Source organism: Hyla sarda, chromosome 9 (assembly GCF_029499605.1).
Source record: "Hyla sarda isolate aHylSar1 chromosome 9, aHylSar1.hap1, whole genome shotgun sequence".
NCBI classification, from domain to species: Eukaryota; Metazoa; Chordata; class Amphibia; order Anura; family Hylidae; genus Hyla; species Hyla sarda.
In genome coordinates this window covers 86,312,962-86,336,295 of record NC_079197.1, presented here as the reverse complement: position 1 = coordinate 86,336,295, position 23,334 = coordinate 86,312,962, and the positions used below count along the sequence as shown (strand labels likewise).

The window sequence follows — 23,334 nt, the reverse complement described above, 5'->3', positions numbered from 1 at the left end:
AACAGTCAGCCACCCCTGTGCAAATTACCTCAAATGTACATGGTGCACTCTCCCTTCTGGGCCTTGTTGTGCGCCCCCAGAGCACTTTGCGCCCGTAGTCGGGAGAAATTGCATTACAAATTTTGGGGGGCTTTTTTCCCTTTTACCTCTTGTCAAAATGAAAAGTATAGGGCAACACCATTTTTTTTACACTAACATGCTGGTGTAGACCCCAACTTCACCTTTTCATAATGGGTGAAAGGAGAAAAAGCCCCCCAAAATTTGTTAGGCAATTTCTCCCGAGTACGGCGATACCCCATATGTGGCCCTAAACTGTTGCCTTGAAATACGACAGGGCTCCAAAGTGAGAGTGCCATGCGCATTTGAGGCCTGAATTAGGGATTTGCATAGGGGTGGACATAGGGGTATTCTACGCCAGTGATTCCCAAACAGGGTACTTCCAGCTGTTGCAAAACTCCCAGCATGCTTGGACAGTCAACGGCTTACCGGCAATACTGGGAGTTGTTGTTTTGCAACAGCTGGAGGCTCCATTTTGGAAACAGTGGCATATCAGATGTTTTTCATTTTTATTGGGGAGGGGAGGGGAGGGGTATGTGTATATGTAGTGTTTTTTACTTTTTATTTTATTGTGTGTTAATGTAGTGTAGTGTAGTGTTTTTAGGGTACAGTCACACGGGTGGGGGATTACAGTGAGTTTCCCGCTGCGAGTTTGAGCTGACGCGCAAAATTTGCTGCATCGCAAACCTGCAGCCTGATACTCGCTGTAAGCCCCCTGCCCATGTGAATGTACTCTGGGGGGGGGGGGTAACCTCCAGCTGTTGCAAAACTACAACTCCCAGCATGTACAGTCTATCAGTGCATGCTGGTAGTTATAGTTTTGCAACAAATGGAGGCACATGGGTTGGGAAACACTGAGTTAGGAAACAATGTTTCCCAACCAGTGTGCCTCCAGTTGTTGCAAAATTACTACTCCCAAACATTCTCAGGCATGCTGGAAGTAGTAGTTTGGCAACATCTTTAGAGCCAGATGTTGCCGAACTACAACTCCCAGCATGCTTGGAGTTGGAGTTTTGCAACATCTGGAGGACTACAGTTTGCAGACCACTAATACAGTGTTTCCCAATCTGTGCCCTTCCAGATGTTGCAAAACTACAACTCCCAGTATGCCAAAACTGTCCAGGCATGCTGGGAGTTGTAGTTCTGCAACATCTGAAGGGCCAGATGTTACAGAACTACAACTTCCAGCATGCCTGGACAGTAAGGGCATGCTGTGGATGTGTAGTTTTGCAACATCTGGAAGGGTACAGTGGTCTCCAAACTGTGGACCTCCAGATGTTTCAAAACTGCAACTCCCAGCATGCCCAGACGCCAAGGGCCCGGAAAATGCCTGGGCGTAAGTTTACGCCCTGGGTCCTTAAGTTCCAGGGCGCCAGGGCGTAAAATTACGCCCTGAGTGCTGAACAGGTTAAGGGAGCCCCTATGGTGCCAAAACAGCAGAAAACCCCCACATGGCACATTATTTGGGAAACTACACCCCTCAAGGCACGTAACATGGGGTCCAGTGAGCCTTAACACAACACAGGTGTTTGACGGCTTTTCGATGTGGAAAGGAAAAAAAAATTTCACTAAAGTGCAGTTTTTTCCGAAATTTACAATTTTTACAAAGGGTAATGGGAGAAAATGCCCCCCAAAATTTGTAATTCCATCTCTTCTGAGTATGGAAACACCCCATGTTAGGACATAAAATGCTCTGCGGGCAAACTACAATGCTCAGAAGAGAAGGAGTCACATTTGGCTTTTGGAAAGCAAATTTAGCTGAAATGGTTTTTTGGGGGCATGTCGCATTTAGGAAGCCCCTATGGTGCCAGAACTTAAAAAAAAATACATGGCATACTATTTTGGAAACTACACCCCTCAGTTAATGTAACAAGGGGTACAGGGAGCCACAGGTGTTTGACGACTTTTTGTTAAAGTTGGATGTGTAAATGAAAAAAAAAAATTTCACTAAAGTGCAGATTTTTCCCTAAATTTTACATTTTTCCAAAGGGTAATAGGAGAAAATGACCTCCAAAATTTGTAACCCCATTTCTTTTGAGTATGGAAATACCCCCTGTGTGGACGTCAAGTGCTCTGCTGGCACACTACAATGCTCAGAAGAGAAGGAGCACCATTGAGCTTTTGGAAAGAGCATTTGTTTGGAATGAAACTCAGGGCCATGTGCGTTTACAAAGCCCTCCGTGGTGTCAGCACAGTGGACCCCCACATGTGGCCCCATTTTGGAAACTACACCCCTCACAGAATTTAAAAAAGGGGTGCAGTGAGTATTTACACCCCACTGGCATTTGACAGATCTTTGGAACAGTGGGCTGAGCAAATGAAAAACTTAAATTTTTCATTTTCACGGACCACTGTTCCAAAAATCTGTCAGACACCTGTGGGGCGTAAATGCTCAGTGTGCCCCTTATTACATTCCGTGAGGGGTGTAGTTTCAAAAATGGGGTCACATGTGGGGGGGGGGGGTTCATTGTTCTGGCACTATGGGGGCTTTGTAAACACACGTGGCCTTCAATTCCGGTCAAATTTTCTCTTCAAAAGCCCAATGGCGCTCCTTCTCTTCTGAGCATTGTAGTGCACCCGCAGAGCACTTTACAACCACATATGGGATATCTATATACTCAGAAGAAATGGGGTTACAAATTTTGGCTGTCTTTTTTCCTATTTTCCCTTGTGAAAATAAAAAATTTAGGGTAACACCAGCATTTTAGCGAAAAATTTTTTTTTTCAATTTCCCATTCAACTTTAACATAAATTCGTCAAACACCTGTGGGGTGTTAAGGCGCACTATACCCCTTGTTGTGTTCCGTGAGGGGTGTAGTTTCCAAAATGGAGTCACATGTGGGTATTTATTTTTTTGCGTTTATGTCAGAACCGCTGTAAAATCAGCTACCCCGGTGCAAATCACCAATTAAGGCCTCAAATGTACATGGTGCGCTCTCACTCCTGAGCCTTGTTGTGCGCCCGCAGAGCATTTTACGCCCACATGTGGGGTATTTCCGTACTCAGGAGAAATTGTGTTACATATTTTGGGGTTCTTTTTTCCTTTTACCGCTTGTGAAAATAAAAAGTATGGGGCAACACCAGCATGTTAGTGTAATTTTTTTTTTTTTTTTTACACTAACAGGCTGGTGTAGCCCCCAACTTTTCCTTTTCATAAGGGGTAAAAGGAGAAAAAGCCCCCCAAAATTTGTAGTGCAATTTCTCCCGAGTATGGAAATACCCCATATGTGGCCCTAAACTGTTGCCTTGAAATACGACAGGGCTCCAAAGTGAGAGTGCCATGCGCATTTGAGGCCTGAATTAGGGATTTGCATAGGGGTGGACATAGGGGTATTCTACGCCAGTGATTCCCAAACAGGGTACTTCCAGCTGTTGCAAAACTCCCAGCATGCTTGGACAGTCAACGGCTTACCGGCAATACTGGGAGTTGTTGTTTTGCAACAGCTGGAGGCTCCATTTTGGAAACAGTGGCATATCAGATGTTTTTCATTTTTATTGGGGAGGGGAGGGGAGGGGTATGTGTATATGTAGTGTTTTTTACTTTTTATTTTATTGTGTGTTAATGTAGTGTAGTGTAGTGTTTTTAGGGTACAGTCACACGGGTGGGGGATTACAGTGAGTTTCCCGCTGCGAGTTTGAGCTGACGCGCAAAATTTGCTGCATCGCAAACCTGCAGCCTGATACTCGCTGTAAGCCCCCTGCCCATGTGAATGTACTCTGGGGGGGGGGGGGGGTAACCTCCAGCTGTTGCAAAACTACAACTCCCAGCATGTACAGTCTATCAGTGCATGCTGGTAGTTATAGTTTTGCAACAAATGGAGGCACATGGGTTGGGAAACACTGAGTTAGGAAACAATGTTTCCCAACCAGTGTGCCTCCAGTTGTTGCAAAATTACTACTCCCAAACATTCTCAGGCATGCTGGAAGTAGTAGTTTGGCAACATCTTTAGAGCCAGATGTTGCCGAACTACAACTCCCAGCATGCTTGGAGTTGGAGTTTTGCAACATCTGGAGGACTACAGTTTGCAGACCACTAATACAGTGTTTCCCAATCTGTGCCCTTCCAGATGTTGCAAAACTACAACTCCCAGTATGCCAAAACTGTCCAGGCATGCTGGGAGTTGTAGTTCTGCAACATCTGAAGGGCCAGATGTTACAGAACTACAACTTCCAGCATGCCTGGACAGTAAGGGCATGCTGTGGATGTGTAGTTTTGCAACATCTGGAAGGGTACAGTGGTCTCCAAACTGTGGACCTCCAGATGTTTCAAAACTGCAACTCCCAGCATGCCCAGACGCCAAGGGCCCGGAAAATGCCTGGGCGTAAGTTTACGCCCTGGGTCCTTAAGTTCCAGGGCGCCAGGGCGTAAAATTACGCCCTGAGTGCTGAACAGGTTAAGGGAGCCCCTATGGTGCCAAAACAGCAGAAAACCCCCACATGGCACATTATTTGGGAAACTACACCCCTCAAGGCACGTAACATGGGGTCCAGTGAGCCTTAACACAACACAGGTGTTTGACGGCTTTTCGATGTGGAAAGGAAAAAAAAATTTCACTAAAGTGCAGTTTTTTCCGAAATTTACAATTTTTACAAAGGGTAATGGGAGAAAATGCCCCCCAAAATTTGTAATTCCATCTCTTCTGAGTATGGAAACACCCCATGTTAGGACATAAAATGCTCTGCGGGCAAACTACAATGCTCAGAAGAGAAGGAGTCACATTTGGCTTTTGGAAAGCAAATTTAGCTGAAATGGTTTTTTGGGGGCATGTCGCATTTAGGAAGCCCCTATGGTGCCAGAACTTAAAAAAAAATACATGGCATACTATTTTGGAAACTACACCCCTCAGTTAATGTAACAAGGGGTACAGGGAGCCACAGGTGTTTGACGACTTTTTGTTAAAGTTGGATGTGTAAATGAAAAAAAAAAATTTCACTAAAGTGCAGATTTTTCCCTAAATTTTACATTTTTCCAAAGGGTAATAGGAGAAAATGACCTCCAAAATTTGTAACCCCATTTCTTTTGAGTATGGAAATACCCCCTGTGTGGACGTCAAGTGCTCTGCTGGCACACTACAATGCTCAGAAGAGAAGGAGCACCATTGAGCTTTTGGAAAGAGCATTTGTTTGGAATGAAACTCAGGGCCATGTGCGTTTACAAAGCCCTCCGTGGTGTCAGCACAGTGGACCCCCACATGTGGCCCCATTTTGGAAACTACACCCCTCACAGAATTTAAAAAAGGGGTGCAGTGAGTATTTACACCCCACTGGCATTTGACAGATCTTTGGAACAGTGGGCTGAGCAAATGAAAAACTTAAATTTTTCATTTTCACGGACCACTGTTCCAAAAATCTGTCAGACACCTGTGGGGCGTAAATGCTCAGTGTGCCCCTTATTACATTCCGTGAGGGGTGTAGTTTCAAAAATGGGGTCACATGTGGGGGGGGGGGTTCATTGTTCTGGCACTATGGGGGCTTTGTAAACACACGTGGCCTTCAATTCCGGTCAAATTTTCTCTTCAAAAGCCCAATGGCGCTCCTTCTCTTCTGAGCATTGTAGTGCACCCGCAGAGCACTTTACAACCACATATGGGATATCTATATACTCAGAAGAAATGGGGTTACAAATTTTGGCTGTCTTTTTTCCTATTTTCCCTTGTGAAAATAAAAAATTTAGGGTAACACCAGCATTTTAGCGAAAAATTTTTTTTTTCAATTTCCCATTCAACTTTAACATAAATTCGTCAAACACCTGTGGGGTGTTAAGGCGCACTATACCCCTTGTTGTGTTCCGTGAGGGGTGTAGTTTCCAAAATGGAGTCACATGTGGGTATTTATTTTTTTGCGTTTATGTCAGAACCGCTGTAAAATCAGCTACCCCGGTGCAAATCACCAATTAAGGCCTCAAATGTACATGGTGCGCTCTCACTCCTGAGCCTTGTTGTGCGCCCGCAGAGCATTTTACGCCCACATGTGGGGTATTTCCGTACTCAGGAGAAATTGTGTTACATATTTTGGGGTTCTTTTTTCCTTTTACCGCTTGTGAAAATAAAAAGTATGGGGCAACACCAGCATGTTAGTGTAATTTTTTTTTTTTTTTTTACACTAACAGGCTGGTGTAGCCCCCAACTTTTCCTTTTCATAAGGGGTAAAAGGAGAAAAAGCCCCCCAAAATTTGTAGTGCAATTTCTCCCGAGTATGGAAATACCCCATATGTGGCCCTTAACTGTTTCCTTGCAATACGACAGGGCTCCGAAGTGAGAGAGCGCCATGCACATTTGAGGACTAAATTAGGGATTGCATAGGGGTGGACATAGGGGTATTCTAAGCCAGTGATTCCCAAACAGGGTGTCTCAAGCTGTTGCTAAACTCCCAGCATGCCTGGACAGTCAGTGGCTGTTCGGAAATGCTGGGAGTTGTTGTTTTGCAACAGTTGGAGGCTCCGTTTTGTAAACACTGCCGTACAATATGTTTTTCATTTTTATTGGGAGAGGGGACAGTGTAAGGGGGTGTATATGTAGTGTTTTAACCTTTATTATGTGGTAGTGTAGTGTTTTTAGGGTACATTCGCACTGGCAGGCGTTTACGGTGAGTTTCCCGCTAGGAGTTTGCACTGCGGCGAAAAATTTGTTGCAATTCAAACTTGAAGCAGAAAACTCACTGTAAGCTCGCCCATGCGAATGTACCCTGTACGTTCACGTGGGGGGGGGGGGGGGGGGGGGCAAACTTCCAGCTGTTTCAAAACTACAAATCCCAGCATGTACTGACAGACCGTGCATGCTGGGAGTTGTATTTTTGCAACAGCTGGAGGCACACTGGTTGGAAAACCTTCAGTTAGGTTATGTCACCTAACTCAGTATTTTCCAACCAGTGTGCCTCCAGCTGTTGCAAAACTGTAACTCCCAGCATGTACTGATCGCTGAAGGGCATGCTGGGAGATGTAGTTATGCAATAGCTGGAGGTACGCAACTACAACTCCCAGAATGCTGAGACAGCTGTTTGCTGTTTGGGCATGCTGGAATTTGCAGTTTTGCAACATCTGGAGGGCTACAGTTTAGCGACCAGTGCACAGTGATCTCCAAACTGTGGCCCTCCAGATGTTGAAAACTACAAATCCCAGCATGCCCAGACAGCAAACTGCTATTTGGGCATGCTAGGAGTTGTAGTTTTGCAAGATCTAGAGGGCCAAAGTTTAGAGATCACTTAACAGTGATCTTCAAACTGGAGCCCTCCAGCTGTTGCAAAACTACAAATCCCAGCAAACAGCTGTCTGGGCATGCTGGGAGTTGTAGTTTTGCAACATCTTGAGGGCTACAGTTTAGAGACCACTGTATAGTGGTCTCAAACTGTAGCCCTCCAAATGTTGCTAGGCAACTCACTGGCTTCCGTAGGATCCAGGGAGCCGCTTTGCCGTCCTCTTCTGCCGCCAATCCCTGCCGCTTATTGTCGCCTCCGCCGCGGTAAGTGAACTTCGGCGCCGGTCCCTTTCGGTTTCCCCGTTCTGCCCTGCCTATTGTGGGTGGGCAGAACGGGAAACCGAAAGCTAACCCCCCCGCCCCCGATCTGCTATTGGTCATTGCTTATAGATGACCAATAGCAGGGATAGGAGGGGTGGCATCCCTGCCACCTCACTCCTATCCCTTCAGGGGGATTGTTGGTGTCTTGGACAACCCCAATCCCCTTATTTTCCGGGTCACCATAGACCCGTATGACCCGAAATCGCGCAAATTGCCATTGTGAATTCACCAGCGATTTGCAGCAAACGCCGACATGGGGGGGGGGGGGTTACTAATGACCCCCCTGGGCATTTGTGCGGGGTGAATGCTGATCGATATCCCACGGAGGAACACGTACGTTCTTGGTCCTTAACTACCAGGGAGCTTAGATGTACGCGTACGTCCATGGTACTTAAGGGGTTAAGGGTGTATTCACAGATACAGTGTCCTGTGCATCTTTGATGTGGAGGATTTTATGCTGCAGCTTTGAATATAAACTAAATGACTTAAAATCTGCCGCTTCATATCTTGCACATTAAAGGAGTACTATGGCACTTTTTTTCAGTTAACCCTCCGTGCCCGGGCCGCAAAATGAAACAAAAAAAACTTAAATTCCCCTGCCTACGTTCCCCCGTTGCTCCGATATCGGTGTACCGTTCTCCGGTCCCTGTCTTCTTCCGCTTCCTGCGGGTCGGTGAGTCACGCTGCTCTCAGCATATCACCGTCCGCAGCAATGTCCCTGAGAGCAGCGTGACTCACTGACCCGCAGGAAGCGGAAGAAGACAGGGACTGGAGAACGGTACACCGATATTGGAGCAACGGGGGAATGTAGGAAGGTGAGATAAAGTTTGTTTTGTTTCATTTTGCAGCCCGGGCATAGAGGGTTAATAAAAAAAAAAAAAAGCGCCATAGTACTCCTTTAAATATGCACAGGATATTGTATATGTGAATAGACGCTTAAGATGCAAAATAATACAAAGGTGCGCCCGTCACTCCCTGAATGCATTGAAGGACATAACCATAGTAAATAGCTGGAGCTGATAACATTCCTGTTTTCATCAGTGCAGTAAATTGTTGTAAACTGCGCCATCTACTGGCTATACTTGTAATGGCTGATGTATAGCGTAGGCTAGATCCTACAGTATACTGTATAGAAGTGCACACGGTGAAGCAGAGCTCAGTGTGGCAGATCACATTGGCAGGAAGTAGTCAGCTGTGTCACAGTGCTCCCCTTCCTGCCTGCTCATTGCTTCTTGTGGCTGTCACTCATTACTGGGACTAGGAAGTGCTGCCAGGGACTGGAAGGTATGTAAGTCACTACAAGGAAAGGAGATCAGCCGAACTGTTCTCACCTCCAAGGGGATTTCTGCTTTGTATTTGAGTAATTCTTCTTATTTGCAGAATGAATGGTGCTTGGTGATTCTCATTCCCTGGATCATGAGGAGGACCTGTCAGCTCTCATAAAGGCTTCACAGAACAGCAGTGAATACCTGGACCTGTGCGTATAGACCCAGCGCTGTCTGTGCCAGTGCTTTAATCCTGGCAGTAGAGTAGGGGTAATGCCTTCCTGCCCCTACTCCTTTCTTATTACAGGGGGAGATTTATCAAAACCTGTGCAGAGGAAAAAGGGGACCAGTTGCCCATAGCAACCAATCAGATCACTTCTTTCTTTTTTAACAGATTGAAAGAAGCAATCTGATTGGTTGCTATGAGCAACTGGTCAACTTTTCCTTTGGACAGGTTTTGATAAATCTCCTTCATGTATCCTATTGATGACACAGTAGATCACCAATAACTTGGTCTCTTCCACCTGTAATGGAAGTATACAGTGAAAGCTCTACAAAAGATAACCCCTTACCCAGATAGATTTTCAGTGACAGATCTTCAGTTCCTAGTGTCTTGTGCACAACCCCCCTCCCCCCCCAGAAGACCACTTTTTTGTGTAATTCTGGGTGGTCACTAAATAGGTACATATCTGCTGCATACATTAATGTAACTAAAATACTGAATGCAGCAATATGTGTATGTGTGGATGTACCCTATAAGGCTAGGCTTTCACTTGTTTTTTTTTGCTAGCGTTTGCAAAAAAAAGTGCCAGAAAAAATACCAGAACTCTACCACTGCATTTTCCTGCGTTTGATTTTTTTTCCAATTCTTTGGCAGTTCAGTCCACCCCTTTTTATTAACTTAAGTAAAACAAAAGATGTAAAAACACCAGAAAAAAACATCAATGCAAAATCCACATTAGGTTTTTAATGGCGTTTTTTCTTTTCCATAGACTTCTATGGAAGAGAATTGCCAAAATGTCAGTGAAAAAAATACCATGGTTTCAACACAGAAAAACAACACCAAAGGCAAAAACGCCTAGTGGGTGAGGCTTTCATAAACCCCTATTGACTTGCAGCTAACCCAAGATAGCAGTATTCATAGGATATGTCATATGTGCATTCTCCCCCATGTGAGTATAGCTCTATATACAGGGGGGAAGCTACCTACAAGAGGTCCCTAAGTATGGGGGGAAACTACCTACAGGTCAGTCCTAGCTACAGGGGGCAAACTGCATATGGGGTGGGTTTGTTGGTGTGCCCCGAGCTGAAAATGGTTGGGAAGCAGGTATGAGGCTTTGTTCACACCTGTGTCAGAGACTTCTTTTTACGGCCTCTATGGAAGATTCTGTTTAAATAACGGGACCAAAAAAAACCCAACATTGCATGCAGTATTTATTTGTCCTGTTGCAATCCTGCAAAATGACACCAGACAGAAATCCGACAGACTCTATTAAAAGTAATGAGGTATCTGGGATCCATTGGTGCCCATCATGCAACAGACTGTCCGAATCTGCAGCGGAGGCACCGAACAGAGCCACTGATGCAGATGTGAACTTGGTCTAACTTGTATTTATTTATTTTCTTTAATTCCTTATTTACATTTTCTGTAAAACAACAATGATAACAGGTGGCAGACATCACCAACAGTGAAGAAAACAGGCCCAAAATGAGACAGACAAGAAAACAAACAAGGGTGGGGTACACAATAATACTCTTTTCACTTATATCAACTGATATGCACAATAGTAAAGGGGTACTCTGCTGCTCAGCGTTTGGAACAAACTGTTCTGAATGCTGGAGACGCTGCAGGGAGCTTGTGATGGGAAAGCCCCGCCCCCTCATGTCAGCCGTCATGCCCCCTCTCATAGACTTGCGTTGAGAGGGTGGGAAGTCATGAGGGGGCGGGGTTATGATGTCACAAGCTCCCAGCACCAGCTGCAGCGTTCGGAACAGTTTCCAAACGTTGAGCAGCAGAGTACCCCTTTAAGCCAGTATGCAAGCCCTGGCCATACTAACCAGATGTCTTGTAGGAAGAAAGGGGAATCTCCGCAGATGCAATTGGAATTGGGTGGGCAATTGAGAAATAAGGTTATCTGTAAACTGACAGGTCAGTTGCCATACCTTAGTCCAAAAGTCTACTAGTATTTTATTAATTTACATCTTTGCTCTTTCTATGCCTAGGAGTCCAGTGGGAGGTCCTACTCAGTGATGGACAGTCTTTCCCATAACACTCTGAATAAATAGATAGCTGTAAGTCTCTGACAAGACCGCCAACCCATTGGACTCCTCTCTCTATGCTAAGTCCTGTGGGCAGTCTTATTGGTGATTGACAGCTATCTTAACCCCTTAAGGACACATGACGTACTGGAACGTCATGTGTCCACTCCCGATCTATAACGCCGGGCCACGGCGTGACCCCGCGTCATAGCGGGTCGGGTCCGGCCTCTAACAACGACCGGGACCCGTGGCTAATAGCGCGCGGCATTGATCGCTGTGCCGCGCGCTATTAACCCTTTAGACGCGGCATTCAAAGTTAAACGCTGCATCTAAAGTGAAACTGAAAGTATGCCGGTTAGCTCAGTGGGCTGTTCGGGATAGCCGCAGCTTACAGGACAGCGGGAGGGCCCCTACCTGCCTCCTCGCTGTCCGATCGCCGAATGACTGCTCAGTGCCTGAGATCCAGGCATGAGCAGTCATGCGGCAGAATCATCGATCACTGGTTTCCTATGAGAAACCAGTGATCAATGATAAAGATCGATGTGCAGTGTAATAGGTCCCTATGGGACCTATAACACTGCACAAAAAAAGTGAAAAAAAAAGTGAATAAAGATCATTTAACCCCTCCCCTATTAAAAGTTTGAATCACCCCCCTTTTCCCATAAAAAAAAAAAACACAGTGTAAATAAAAATAAACATATATGGTATCGCCGCGTGCGGAAATGTCCGAATTATAAAAATATATCGTTAATTAAACCGCACGGTCAATGGCGTGCGCGCAAAAAAATTCCAAAGTCCAAAATAGTGCATTTTTGGTCACTTTTTATATCATGAAAAAATGAATAAAAAGCGATCAATAAGTCCTATCAATGCAAAAATGGTATCGTTAAAAACTTCAGATCACGGCGCAAAAAATGAGCCCTCATACCGCCCCATACACGGAAAAATAAAAATGTTATAGGGGTCAGAAATGACAATTTTTAACTTATTAATTTTTCTGCATGAAGTTATGATTTTTTTCCAGAAGTACGACAAAATCAAACCTATATAAGTAGGGTATCATTTTAACCGTATGGACCTACAGAATAAATATCAGGTGTCATTTTTACCGAAAAATGTACTACGTAGAAACGGAAGCCCCAAAAGTTACAAAACAGCGGGTTTTTTTCTTCAATTTTGTCTCACAATGATTTTTTTTTCCATTTCACCGTACATTTTTGGGCACAATGACTGACGTCATTACAAAGTAGAATTGGTCGCGCAAAAAATAAGCCATAATATGGATTTTTAGGTGCAAAATTTAAAGAGTTATGATTTTTTAAAGGCAAGGAGCAAAAAATGAAAATGCAAAAACGGAAAAGCCCCCGGTCCTTAAGGGGTTAAGGACGCAGCCCATTTTCACCTCTAGGACAAAGCCCTTTTTTTGCAAATCTGAGCACTGTCACTTTAAACATTAATAACTCTGGGATGCTTTTACTTATCATTCTGATTCTGAGATAATTTTTTCGTGACATATTCTACTTTAACATAGTGGTAAATTTTTTTGGTAACTTGCATTCTTTCTTGGTGAAAAATCCCAAAATTTTATGAAAAATTTAAAATTTAGCATTTTTCTAACTTTGAAGCTCTCTGCTTGTAAGGAAAATGGATATTCCAAATAATTTTTTTTGGGGATTCATATATACAATATGATTGCATCATAAAAATGACGAGTTTTTACTTTTGGAAGACACCAGAGGGCTTCAAAGTTCAGCAGCAATTTTCCAATTTTTCACAAAATTTTCAAACTCACTATTTTTCAGGGACCAGTTCAGGTTTGAAGTGGATTTGAAGGGTCTTCATATTAGAAATGCCCCATAAATGACCCCATTATAAAAACTACACCCCCCAAAGTATTCAAAATGACATTCAGTCAGCGTTTTAACCCTTTAGGTGTTTCACAGGAAAAGCAGCAGAGTGAAGGAGAAAATTCAAAATCTTGAATCTTGAATTTTTACAAGGGTTAAAAGGAGAAAATGTATACTTGTATGTGTAACCCAATTTCTCTCGAGTAAACACATACCTCATATGTCTATGTAAAGTGTTCGGCGGGCGCAGTAGAGGGCTCAGAAGCGAATGAGCGACAAGGGGATTTTGGAGAGTACGTTTTTCTGAAATGGTTTTTGGGGGGCATGTCGCATTTAGGAAGCCCCCATGGTGCCAGAACAGCAAAAAAAAAAACACATGCCATACCATTTAGGAAACTAGACCACTTGAGGAACATAACAAGGAATAAAGTGAGCCTTAATACCCCACAAGTGTTTCACGACTTTTGCATATGTAAAAAAAAAAAGATTTTTCACTAAAATGTTGGTTTTCCCCCAAATTTCACATTTTTAAAGGGTTAATAGCAGAAAAGACCCCCCAAAATTAGTAACCCCATCTCTTCTGAGTATGGAAGTACCCCATAAGTGGACCTGAAGTGCACTGCGGGCGAACTACAATGCTCAGAAGAGAAGGCATCATATTTGGCCTTTTGAGAGCAAATTTTGCGCGGGGGGCATGTCGCATTTAGGAAGCCCTATGGTGCCAGAACAGCAAAAAAAAAAACACATGCCATACCATTTTGGAAACTAGACCCCTTGAGGAACATAACAAGGAATAAAGTGAGCCTTAATACCCCACAAGTGTTTCACGACTTTTGCATGTAAAAAAAAAAAATTGTTTTCACTAAAATGTTGGCTTTCCCACAAATTTCAAATTTTTAAAGGGTTAATAGCAGAAAAGTGTAGTGTAGTGTTTTTAGATTACATTCACACTGGCGGTGGATTACACTGAGTCTCCCGCTAGGAGTTTGAGCTGCGGCGGAAAATTTGCCGCAACTCAAACTTGAAGCGGGGAACTCACTGTAATTTGCCGCCAGTGTGAATGTAGCCTGTACATTCACATGGGAGGGGGGGTCAAACTACAACTCCCAGCATGCACTGACAGACCATGCATGCTGGGAGTTGTAGTTTTGCAACAGCTGGAGGCACACTGGTTGGAAAACCTTGAGTTAGGTTCTATGACCTAACTCAGTATTTTCCAACCAGTGTGCCTCCAGCTGTTGCAAAACTACAACTCCCAGCATGTACTGATTGCGGAAGGGCATGCTGGGAGATGTAGTTATGCAACGGTCCCGCTTATTTTCCGGGTCACCAGTGACCCGTATGACCCGGAATCTCGCAGATCAATTCAGACCTGCGATTTGCGCCCATCGCGTTGTTGTTTTTTTTATTTTAGATACTCCAAGACTTTTAAAAACAGGATTGCAAAGGTGCACATTGCCTTTAATGTAAATAACTGTTGTAGCATTTGAATGTCAATGTGACTTACACTAGATGTTTCCCTTGTAGAAGTGTCTGCTGTGCTCTTGAATCTTACTCCCGGATCCTACAGATTCTTTATGCTAAAGCACAGAGGAAATGAAGATGACCATGCAGAGAGCTATGAGCTCCATCTTGCAGTGCAAAAGGACAATCCACAACACCTATCTGCATTACTGTGCCAGGACAAATATAAGCAATACATTGAGAGCAGAAGTGGATGGGGTGTTCCAGTAACCCCTCTACGCCTGGCGGCCTCCCAGGGATATCTGGAATGTGTGAAGATTCTTCTAGCCAATGGAGCAGAAGTTGACTGCTTAGATGTAAAAGCACAGACTCCTCTCTTTGCTGCTGTGAGTGCCCGACACTTGGATTGTGTTAGAGAATTACTACAAGCTGGTGCCAACCCTTGTGGCAGTGCCTATAATAATTGTTCCCCTGTGCTGGCAGCTTCTCGGGATGGCCAAATCAAAATTTTGAAGGAACTTCTGGATTATGGTGCAGATGCTAATATTAGATCAAGAAAGATACCAAAGAGAACTGTATCAAGCACAGGTTGTAGTGGGCCCTTATACCTTGCTGCTGTGTATGGACATCTGGAATGCTTCAGAACGCTTCTTCTTTATGGAGCAGAACCTAACTATAATTGTACAGACCAGGACATTTTAGAAAGGGTTAAGCGTCCTGTATCTGTGCTAGAGATATGCCTGAAGCATGGCTGTAACCCAGAGTTTATCCAGCTTCTCATTAACTTTGGTGCACACATTTACCTACCTAACATACAGAAATACCAGCCATTGGCACACCGACACTCCTTGGAGCTTCTAGAGAGAGAAAAAGGTAAAGTTCTAACTCAGTGGTTCTTATCCTAGTTGGAGGTACTGAACCCCACCAGTTTCATATGCGCATTCACCGAACCCCTCTTAATTGGAAAAATAAAATATGATTTTTTCAAATTCAAAACATAGGAGGTATATATTTAAGTATATATTTATACATAGGTGCACAAAATGAACAAAACCATTAAAGAACAAAACCATTAAGACACATTAGGCGCAGGCAGTGTTCCCCCACACATTAGGCAGGCAGTGTTCCCCCACATTAGGCAGGCAGAGTTCCCCCCCCATTAGGCAGGCAGAGTTCCCCCCATTAGGCAGGCAGTGTTCCCCCACATTAGGCAGGCAGTGTTCCCCCACATTAGGCAGGCAGTGTTCCCCCACATTAGGCAGGCAGTGTTCCCCAACATTAGGCAGGCAGTGTTCCCCCACATTAGGCAGGCAGTGTTCCCCCACATTAGGCAGGCAGTGTTCCCCCACATTAGGCAGGCAGAGTTCCCCCACATTAGGCAGACAGTGTTCCCCACATTAGGCAGACAGTGTTCCCCACATTAGGCAGACAGTGTTCCCCCACATTAGGCAGGCTGTGTTCCTCCACATTAGGCAGGCAGTGTTCCCCCACAATAGGCAGGCAGTGTTCCCCCACATTAGGCAGACAGAGTTCCCCCACATTAGGTAGGCAGTGTTCCCCCACATCAGGCAGGCTGTGTTCCTCCACATTAGGCAGGCAGTGTTCCCCCACAATAGGCAGGCAGTGTTCTCCCACATTAGGCAGACAGAGTTCCCCCACATTAGGCAGACAGAGTTCCCCCACATTAGGTAGGCAGTGTTCCCCCACATTAGGCAGGCAGTGTTCCCCCACATTATGTAGGCAAGTGGTCTTCAACCTGCGGACCTCCAGATGTTGCAAAACTACAACTCCCAGCATGCCCGGACAGCCAACGGCTGACCGGGCATGCTGAGAATTGTAGTTTTGCTACATCTGGAGGTCCACAGGTGTGTGTAGGCAGTGTCCCCCACAGACATACAGCCTCCAGCCATATACAGTGTATGGCTGGAGGCCGTATGCCTGTGTACTGCCCACTTCAGTGCTCCGACCACCGCTCCAGCTATAGCAGTAGGTCTCGGGACCGGTGGTCGGAGCACCGAAGATGACGTGCTGCTGGTCACTTACCAAGCTGGCCAGCGCGCGTCTTCCTCCTTCTCTATCCTCCAGTCCTTGGCGACTTCGTTTCCATGGGCGCACGCACGGGACATCAGTGACGTCCTGGCGTGCGCTATGTCCCGGTGGCCCCTGCGTTTTTAAACTTAATGTGGGGCCGCAGGGAGTTAATAGTGATGGGGGGAATTGCCCCGTCGCGACAGGACGGGCAAACACTGGCTCTGCCCGGGGCCCCGGGCCAGCTCGGGGGCCCCAAGCAATTGCTTGGTTTGCCTGTCCTTTTGCGACCTCCCCCGCCGAACCCCCGAGACTGACTTCCCGAACCCCTGGGGTTCGATCGAACCCAGGTTAAGAACCACTGTTCTAACTAATGTATAGCTTCCAATTGGAAGTGTTTTTACTATGGAAAGTAAATGAGAATTGGGAAGTCTTTACTATGGTTGGGTTTTACAGTGAGACAGTTTTTTTGCCTTTTTGTTTGCTAGAAAATGCAGAAAACAGTCTTAGCCATAGCAGCTATTATGGGCCCCAACGTTTCAGGGGCCCAGTCAAGTGCAGTAGTCTCATGGCTTTTGAGGGGGAAAATTCTAATAGAACTTTTTCCTGTTTGCCTCTACTTTGTGGCTTTGTAAAGAAATTCTGATTGTGTAACACTAGGTTGATGCTCAAGTAGTAGCAGCTTGCATTACTACAGTTGTTTTATACCCACAATGTTGTGAGGGACTAGCTATTAAGGTCGGTCCTAAGACCATCTTAACTATGAGACTTTGTGGCTTATAGTTATACTTCTTACTGATCTTTCGATTGTAATCTGCAAAAATGTGGTTGCATTTTATGCTGCGTGAACATAGCCTTACAGTAAGGGTCAGTAAATGTAAGTGATATTCAGACAAATAAGTACTGCCCAGATAGGTTCTTGCGGGAAGGTCTTGCGGGATTTCAAGAGTAAAGGGGTACTCCGGTGGAATTTTTTAATCAATTGGTGCCAGAAAGTTAAGCAGATTTGTAAATTACTTCTATTGAGAAATCTTAATCATTCCAGTACTTATCAGCTGCTGTATGCTCCAGAGGAAGTTGTATTTCTTTCTGGAGTTCTTTTCAGTCTGACCACAGTGCTCTCTGCTGACACCTCTGTCCATATCAGTAACTGTCCAGAGCAGGAGATGTTTGCTATGGGAATTTGCTTGAACTCTGTGCAGTTCCTGACATGGGCAGAGGTGTCAGCAGAGAGCACTGTGGTCAAACTGAAAAGAAATTCAAAAAGAAAATAACTTCCTCTGTAGTATACAGCAGCTGATAAGCACTGGAAGGATTAAGATTTTTAAATAGAAGTCTGTTTAACTTTCTGGCACCAGTTGATTACATTTTTTTCCCCCAGTGGAGTACCCCTTTAACCCCTTAAGGACAATGGACGTACTCCTACGCCCCCGTTTCCGAGTCCTTAAGGACCGAGGACGTAGGAGTACGTCCTGTCCATTCCCTGCCCCCCGCCGCTAGCCAGAGGGGAGCCGGTGCCCGATGCCTGCTGAAATCGTTCAGCAGGCATCGCGGCATATCGCCCAGGGGGGTCATTATGCCCCCCCATGTCGGACAATTCAGTACAGCGATCTGCGGCGATTCCGGGTCAATCGGGTCTCCAGTGACCCGGTGACCCGGAATTACTGGCTGATCGGGGCCGTCAGAGACGGCCCCGAACAGCCAGAGCCTGCAGGGGTGAGGTGGCACTGGTGCCACTTCACGATCGCCCTGATTCGTCGGCCGGATTCCCGGCCGACCAATCAGGGCGCCTGCTGCGGGTGTCACTCCCGCACCAGCTCCGCCCCTCTTCCGGAGGACGTGAGCGGGTACGGGACGTGCACCCCGGGTGCTGGGGACCCCGATCCCCGGCGTGAATGTTGGGATCGGGGCCCCAGGAGCGACGGCAGCGGCGGCGGCGGGACTGACCTGCAGCGTCGATCAGCAGCAGCAGGAGGTGAGTGACAGCCTCCTGCTGTTGCTTAGCAACAGCTCCCAGCATTCAAAAAGGGCATGCTGGGAGCTGTAGTTATGCAACAGGAGGAGGCAGACCACCACAACTCCCAGCATTCCCTTATGGGCATGCTGGGACTTATGGTTTTGCAACAGCTGGAGGCACATTCTTTCTATGGAAAAGTGTACCTTCAGCTGTTGTGTAACTACAACTCCCAGCTTGCACAAACAGCTAAAGTGCATGCTGGGAGTTGTAGTGGTGCATCTGCTGGTTGCATAACTACAACTCCCAGCATGCCCGTTGGCTGTCGGTGACTGCTGAGAGTTGTAGTTTTGCAACAGCTGAAGGCACACTGAGTTAAGTAGCAAACCAGTGTGTCTCCAGCTGTTGCATAACTACAATCCCCAGCATCCCCAGCCAAAGTAGTATGCCTCCCGCTGTTGCATAACTACAACACCCAGCATGCCCTTCCGCTGTCCGTACATGCTGGGGGTTGTAGCTTTTGCAACAGCTGAAGGCACACTGGATGCAAAACACTGAGTTTGTTGCCAAACTCGGTGTTTCACAACCAGTGTGCCTCCAGCTGTTGCAAAACTACAACTCCCAGCATGCACTGATAGACCGTACATGCTGACCGCTGGGAGTTGTAGTTTTGCAACAGCTGAATGTTCCCCCCCAATGTGAATGTACAGGGTACACTCACATGGGCGGAGGATTACAGTAAGTATCCGGCTGCAAGTTTGAGCTGCGGCAAATTTTCTGCCGCAGCTCAAACTGCCAGTGAGAAACTACTGTGAACCCCCCGCCCGTGCGACTGTACCCTAAAAACACTACACTACACTACCACAAAATAAAATAAAAAGTAAAAAACACTACATATACACATTCCCCTACACAGCCCCCTCCCCAATAAAAATGAAAAACGTCTGGTACGCCACTGTTTCCAAAACGGAGCCTCCAGCTGTTGCAAAACAACTACTCCCAGTATTGCCAGACAGCCACTGACTGTCCAGGCATGCTGGGACTTTTACAACAGCTGGAGGCACCCTGTTTGGGAATCACTGGCGTAGAATACCCCTATGTCCACCCCTATGCAAGTCCCTAATTTAGGCCTCAAATGTGCATGGCGCTCTCACTTTGGAGCCCTGTCGTATTTCAAGGCAACAGTTTAGGGCCACATATGGGGTATCGCCGTACTCGGGAGAAATTGTGTTACAAATTTTGGGGGGTATTTTCTGCTATTACCCTTTTTAAAAATGTAAAATTTTTGGGAAACCAAGCATTTTAGGTAAAATTTTTTATTTTTTATTTTTTTTTACATATGCAAAAGTTGTGAATCACCTGTGGGGTATTAAGGTTCACATTACCCCTTGTTACGTTCCCCAAGGGGTCTTGTTTCCAAAATGGTATGCCATGTGGGGTTTTTTTTTGCTGTCCTGGCACCATAGGGGCTTCCTAAATGCGGCATGCCCCCAGAGCAAAATTTGCTTTCAAAAAGCCAAATGTGACTCCTTCTCTTCTGAGACCTGTAGTGCGCCAGCAGAGCACTTTTCACCCCCATATGGGGTGTTTTCTGAATCGGGAGAAATTGGGCTTCAAATTTTGGGGGGTATTTTCTGCTATTGCCCTTTTTAAAAATGTAAACATTTTTGGGAAACCAAGCATTTTAGGCAAAAAAAAAAATTTTTTTTACATATGCAAAAGTCGTGAAACACCTGTAGGGTATTAAGGTTCACTTTACCCCTTTTTACGTTCCCCGAGGGGTCTAGTTTCCAAAATGGTATGCCATGTGTTTTTTTTTTGCGGTTCTGGCACCATAGGGGCTTCCTAAATGCGGCATGCCCCCAGAGCAAAATTTGCTTTCAAAAAGCCAAATGTGACTACTTCTCTTCTGAGACCTGTAGTGCGCCAGCAGAGCACTTTTCACCCCCATATGGGGTGTTTTCTGAATCGGGAGAAATTGAGATTCAAATTTTGGGGGGTATTTTCTGCTATTACCCTTTTTAAAAATGTAAAAATTTTGGGAAACCAAGCATTTTAGGTTAAAAAAAAATTTTTTTTTTACATATGCAAAAGTCGTGAAACACCTGTAGGGTATTAAGGTTCACTTTACCCCTTTTTACGTTCCCCGAGGGGTCTAGTTTCCAAAAGGGTATGCCATGTGGGTTTTTTTTTGCGGTTCTGGCACCATAGGGGCTTCCTAAATGCGGCATACCCCCAGAGCAAAATTTGCTTTCAAAAAGCCAAATGTGACTCCTTCTCTTCTGAGACCTGTAGTGCGCCAGCAGAGCACTTTTCACCCCCATATGGGGTGTTTTCTGAATCGGGAGAAATTGGGCTTCAAATTTTGGGGGGTATTTTCTGCTATTATGCTTTTTAAAAATGTAAAATTTTTGGGAAACCAAGCATTTTATGTAAAACATTTTTTTTTTTACATATGCAAAAGTCGTGAATCACCTGTGGGGTATTAAGGTTCACTTTACCCCTTGTTACGTTCCCCGAGGGGTCTAGTTTCCAAAATGGTATGCCATGTGGGTTTTTTATGCTGTCCTGGCACCATAGGGGCTTCCTAAAGGTGACATGCCCCCCAAAAACCATTTGTCGCTCCTTCCCTTCTGAGCCCTCTACTGCGCCCGCTAAACAGTTAACATAGACATATGAGGTATGTGCTTACTCGAGAGAAATTGGGTTTCAAATACAAGTAAAAATTTTCTCCTTTCTACCAATTGCAAAAATGCAAAAATTGGGTCTACAAGAACATGCGAATGTGTAAAAAATGAAGATTGTGAATTTTCTCCTTCACTTTTCTGCTATTCCTGTGAAACACCTAAAGGGTTAATACACTTATTGAATGTCATTTTGAATACTTTTGGGGGTGTAGTTTTTATAATGGGGTCATTTATGGGGTATTTCTAATATGACGACCCTTCAAATCCACTTCAAACCTGAACTGGTCCATGAAAAATAGCGAGTTTGAAAATTTTGTGAAAAATTTCCAAATTGCTGCTGAACTTTGAAGCCCTCTGGTGTCTTCCAAAAGTAAAAACTCATAAATTTTATGATGCAAACATAAAGTAGACATATTGTATATGTGAACCCAAAAATGTTTTATTTTGAATATCCATTTTCCTTACAAGCAGAGAGCTTCAAAGTTAGAAAAATGCATAATTTTCATTTTTTTCATCAAATTTGGGGATTTTTCACCAAGAAAGGATGCAAGTTACCATAAAATTTTACCACTAAGTTAAAGTAGAATATGTCACGAAAAAACAATCTCAGAATCAGAATGATAACTAAAAGCATTCCAGAGTTATTAATGTTTAAAGTGACAGTGGTCAGAATTGCAAAAAAACGCTCTGGTCCTTAAGGGGTTAAAGAGGCAACAGAACATTCACAGAAATAATAAAGTGTATTGAATACTAATACATGTATATTGCTTTGCAGAATATCCAAGATCTCTCATGTCCCAGTGTCGTGTAACCATAAGGAGAAGTCTATACCAAATGGGAAGGTTACGTCTCATTGATCAGCTGAAGATCCCACAAAGGATAGTAAGATACTTACAGCACCAAAATGACTAATACTATGCGAGACTACCAGAGGTGCTAAGGAATAAATGGACAACAATAAATAAAGTAAAACATTTTAATTTTTAAAGATTTTTTTTTTACATTTATTGCTAACTCACCAGCAATATTCCTGCAATGGTATTTGTTTTATTCCCAACTAAGCTGCATTCATACACATTAATCCCTAGAGGACAAATGGCATAAATGTACATCCCTGGTACTTAGCATACTATAACATACACTTAGGTCATGAACAAGGAGCCTCATGCACTGGAGAATAACAGACAGACTGCACAGATAATGGTGGACATCAGCGATCACGCTAATGCCTGCCATTAACCCTTCAGATGTCTTGATATACTGATTACGGCATCTAAAGCAGGTAATGAGCTTAGTTACACTCATTGGTCCACCTTCAGTGCAGGGGTCTGTTTTGCCGTAATGCATTGCGTAAAAACAAAATCCCCAAAAAGTTGCAAAATTGCATTGTTTTTCCCTCCACAAATAAAATTTTTATGTTGCACTGTAAAATTTTAAAAGTAACATCATTACAAAGTTACAAACATTACATAATATCAAAGTACAATTGGTTGCACATAAAACAAGCCCTCAAATGTGGATGGAAAAATAAAAAGGGTTATGCCTATTAACAGTTGAGAAGGAACACGCTTAGTACATTCACGCGGTCATGTGGCTCTCTCTGTTCACATGACTGTGCCATCATCAAGTCCATGAAGCCCCTACATTCTAGGCGTCACCCTGTGTGGTGCTAGAGTGCATTCTATTAAATGTTTCAATACAACTTTGACAACATGAATAGATTCGGTGGTGCACACTACAGCGCAGATTATCAGACTTGTTAATAACCAGCATTGTTAATACCCAAACTGCCCCTTGATCCATAGGAGAAGTTGCTCTTTGAGGATGCTTAGACATACTTTATTCATGGCATTGTTTGTTGTATTTGGGGGCCTTAACCTCTCAAAGGACATCTGCAGCAAAAGACAACTTATCCACGATTTCTCAAACGGGGCCGCCGCATTGCCGCTCTATGTGAGTGGCTAATGCGCGTAGCATTTTCCTCTCTGAGGTCGACAGTATGCCCCCTCCACGCCCCCTCCCCATACAGTTCTATGGGAGAGACTGGGAGGCACGAACGCTGCCTCCCCCATAGAGATACATGGAGGAGGCGTGTTGGCCGCAACATCACGCTGTGGCCGGAACGCCTCCTTTATGGTCGGACCCCCTCAATCAAACACTTATCCCCTATCCTGTGAATAGGAGATAAGTTGTCTTTTGCGGCAGATGTCCTTTAACCCCTTAAGGACCCAGCCCAAATATACCTTAAGGACCCGGCCA

General features: G+C 44.8%; 1 protein-coding gene across 5 annotated transcripts; it reads left to right on the top strand.

Annotated features, from left to right (window-relative positions):
* The first annotated feature begins 7,495 nt into the window (after nt 1-7,495).
* Nucleotides 7,496-22,230, top strand: LOC130292060 (ankyrin repeat and SOCS box protein 12-like). 5 transcript variants are annotated; one of them, XM_056541512.1, is made up of 4 exons: nt 7,496-7,514; nt 8,952-9,048; nt 14,470-15,279; nt 21,851-22,228. In XM_056541512.1, the coding sequence occupies exons 3-4, from the start codon at nt 14,520-14,522 to the stop codon at nt 21,985-21,987; spliced, it is 897 nt and encodes a 298-aa protein (XP_056397487.1). In that variant the 5' UTR covers nt 7,496-7,514; nt 8,952-9,048; nt 14,470-14,519; the 3' UTR covers nt 21,988-22,228. The 5 variants fall into 5 exon arrangements, with proteins under 5 accessions (XP_056397487.1, XP_056397489.1, XP_056397485.1 ...); XM_056541514.1 differs by lacking the exon at nt 7,496-7,514 and adding an exon at nt 8,706-8,855 and having other exon boundaries at nt 8,952-9,106; nt 21,851-22,230; XM_056541510.1 differs by lacking the exon at nt 7,496-7,514 and adding an exon at nt 8,707-8,855.
* Nucleotides 22,231-23,334: the final 1,104 nt, after the last annotated feature.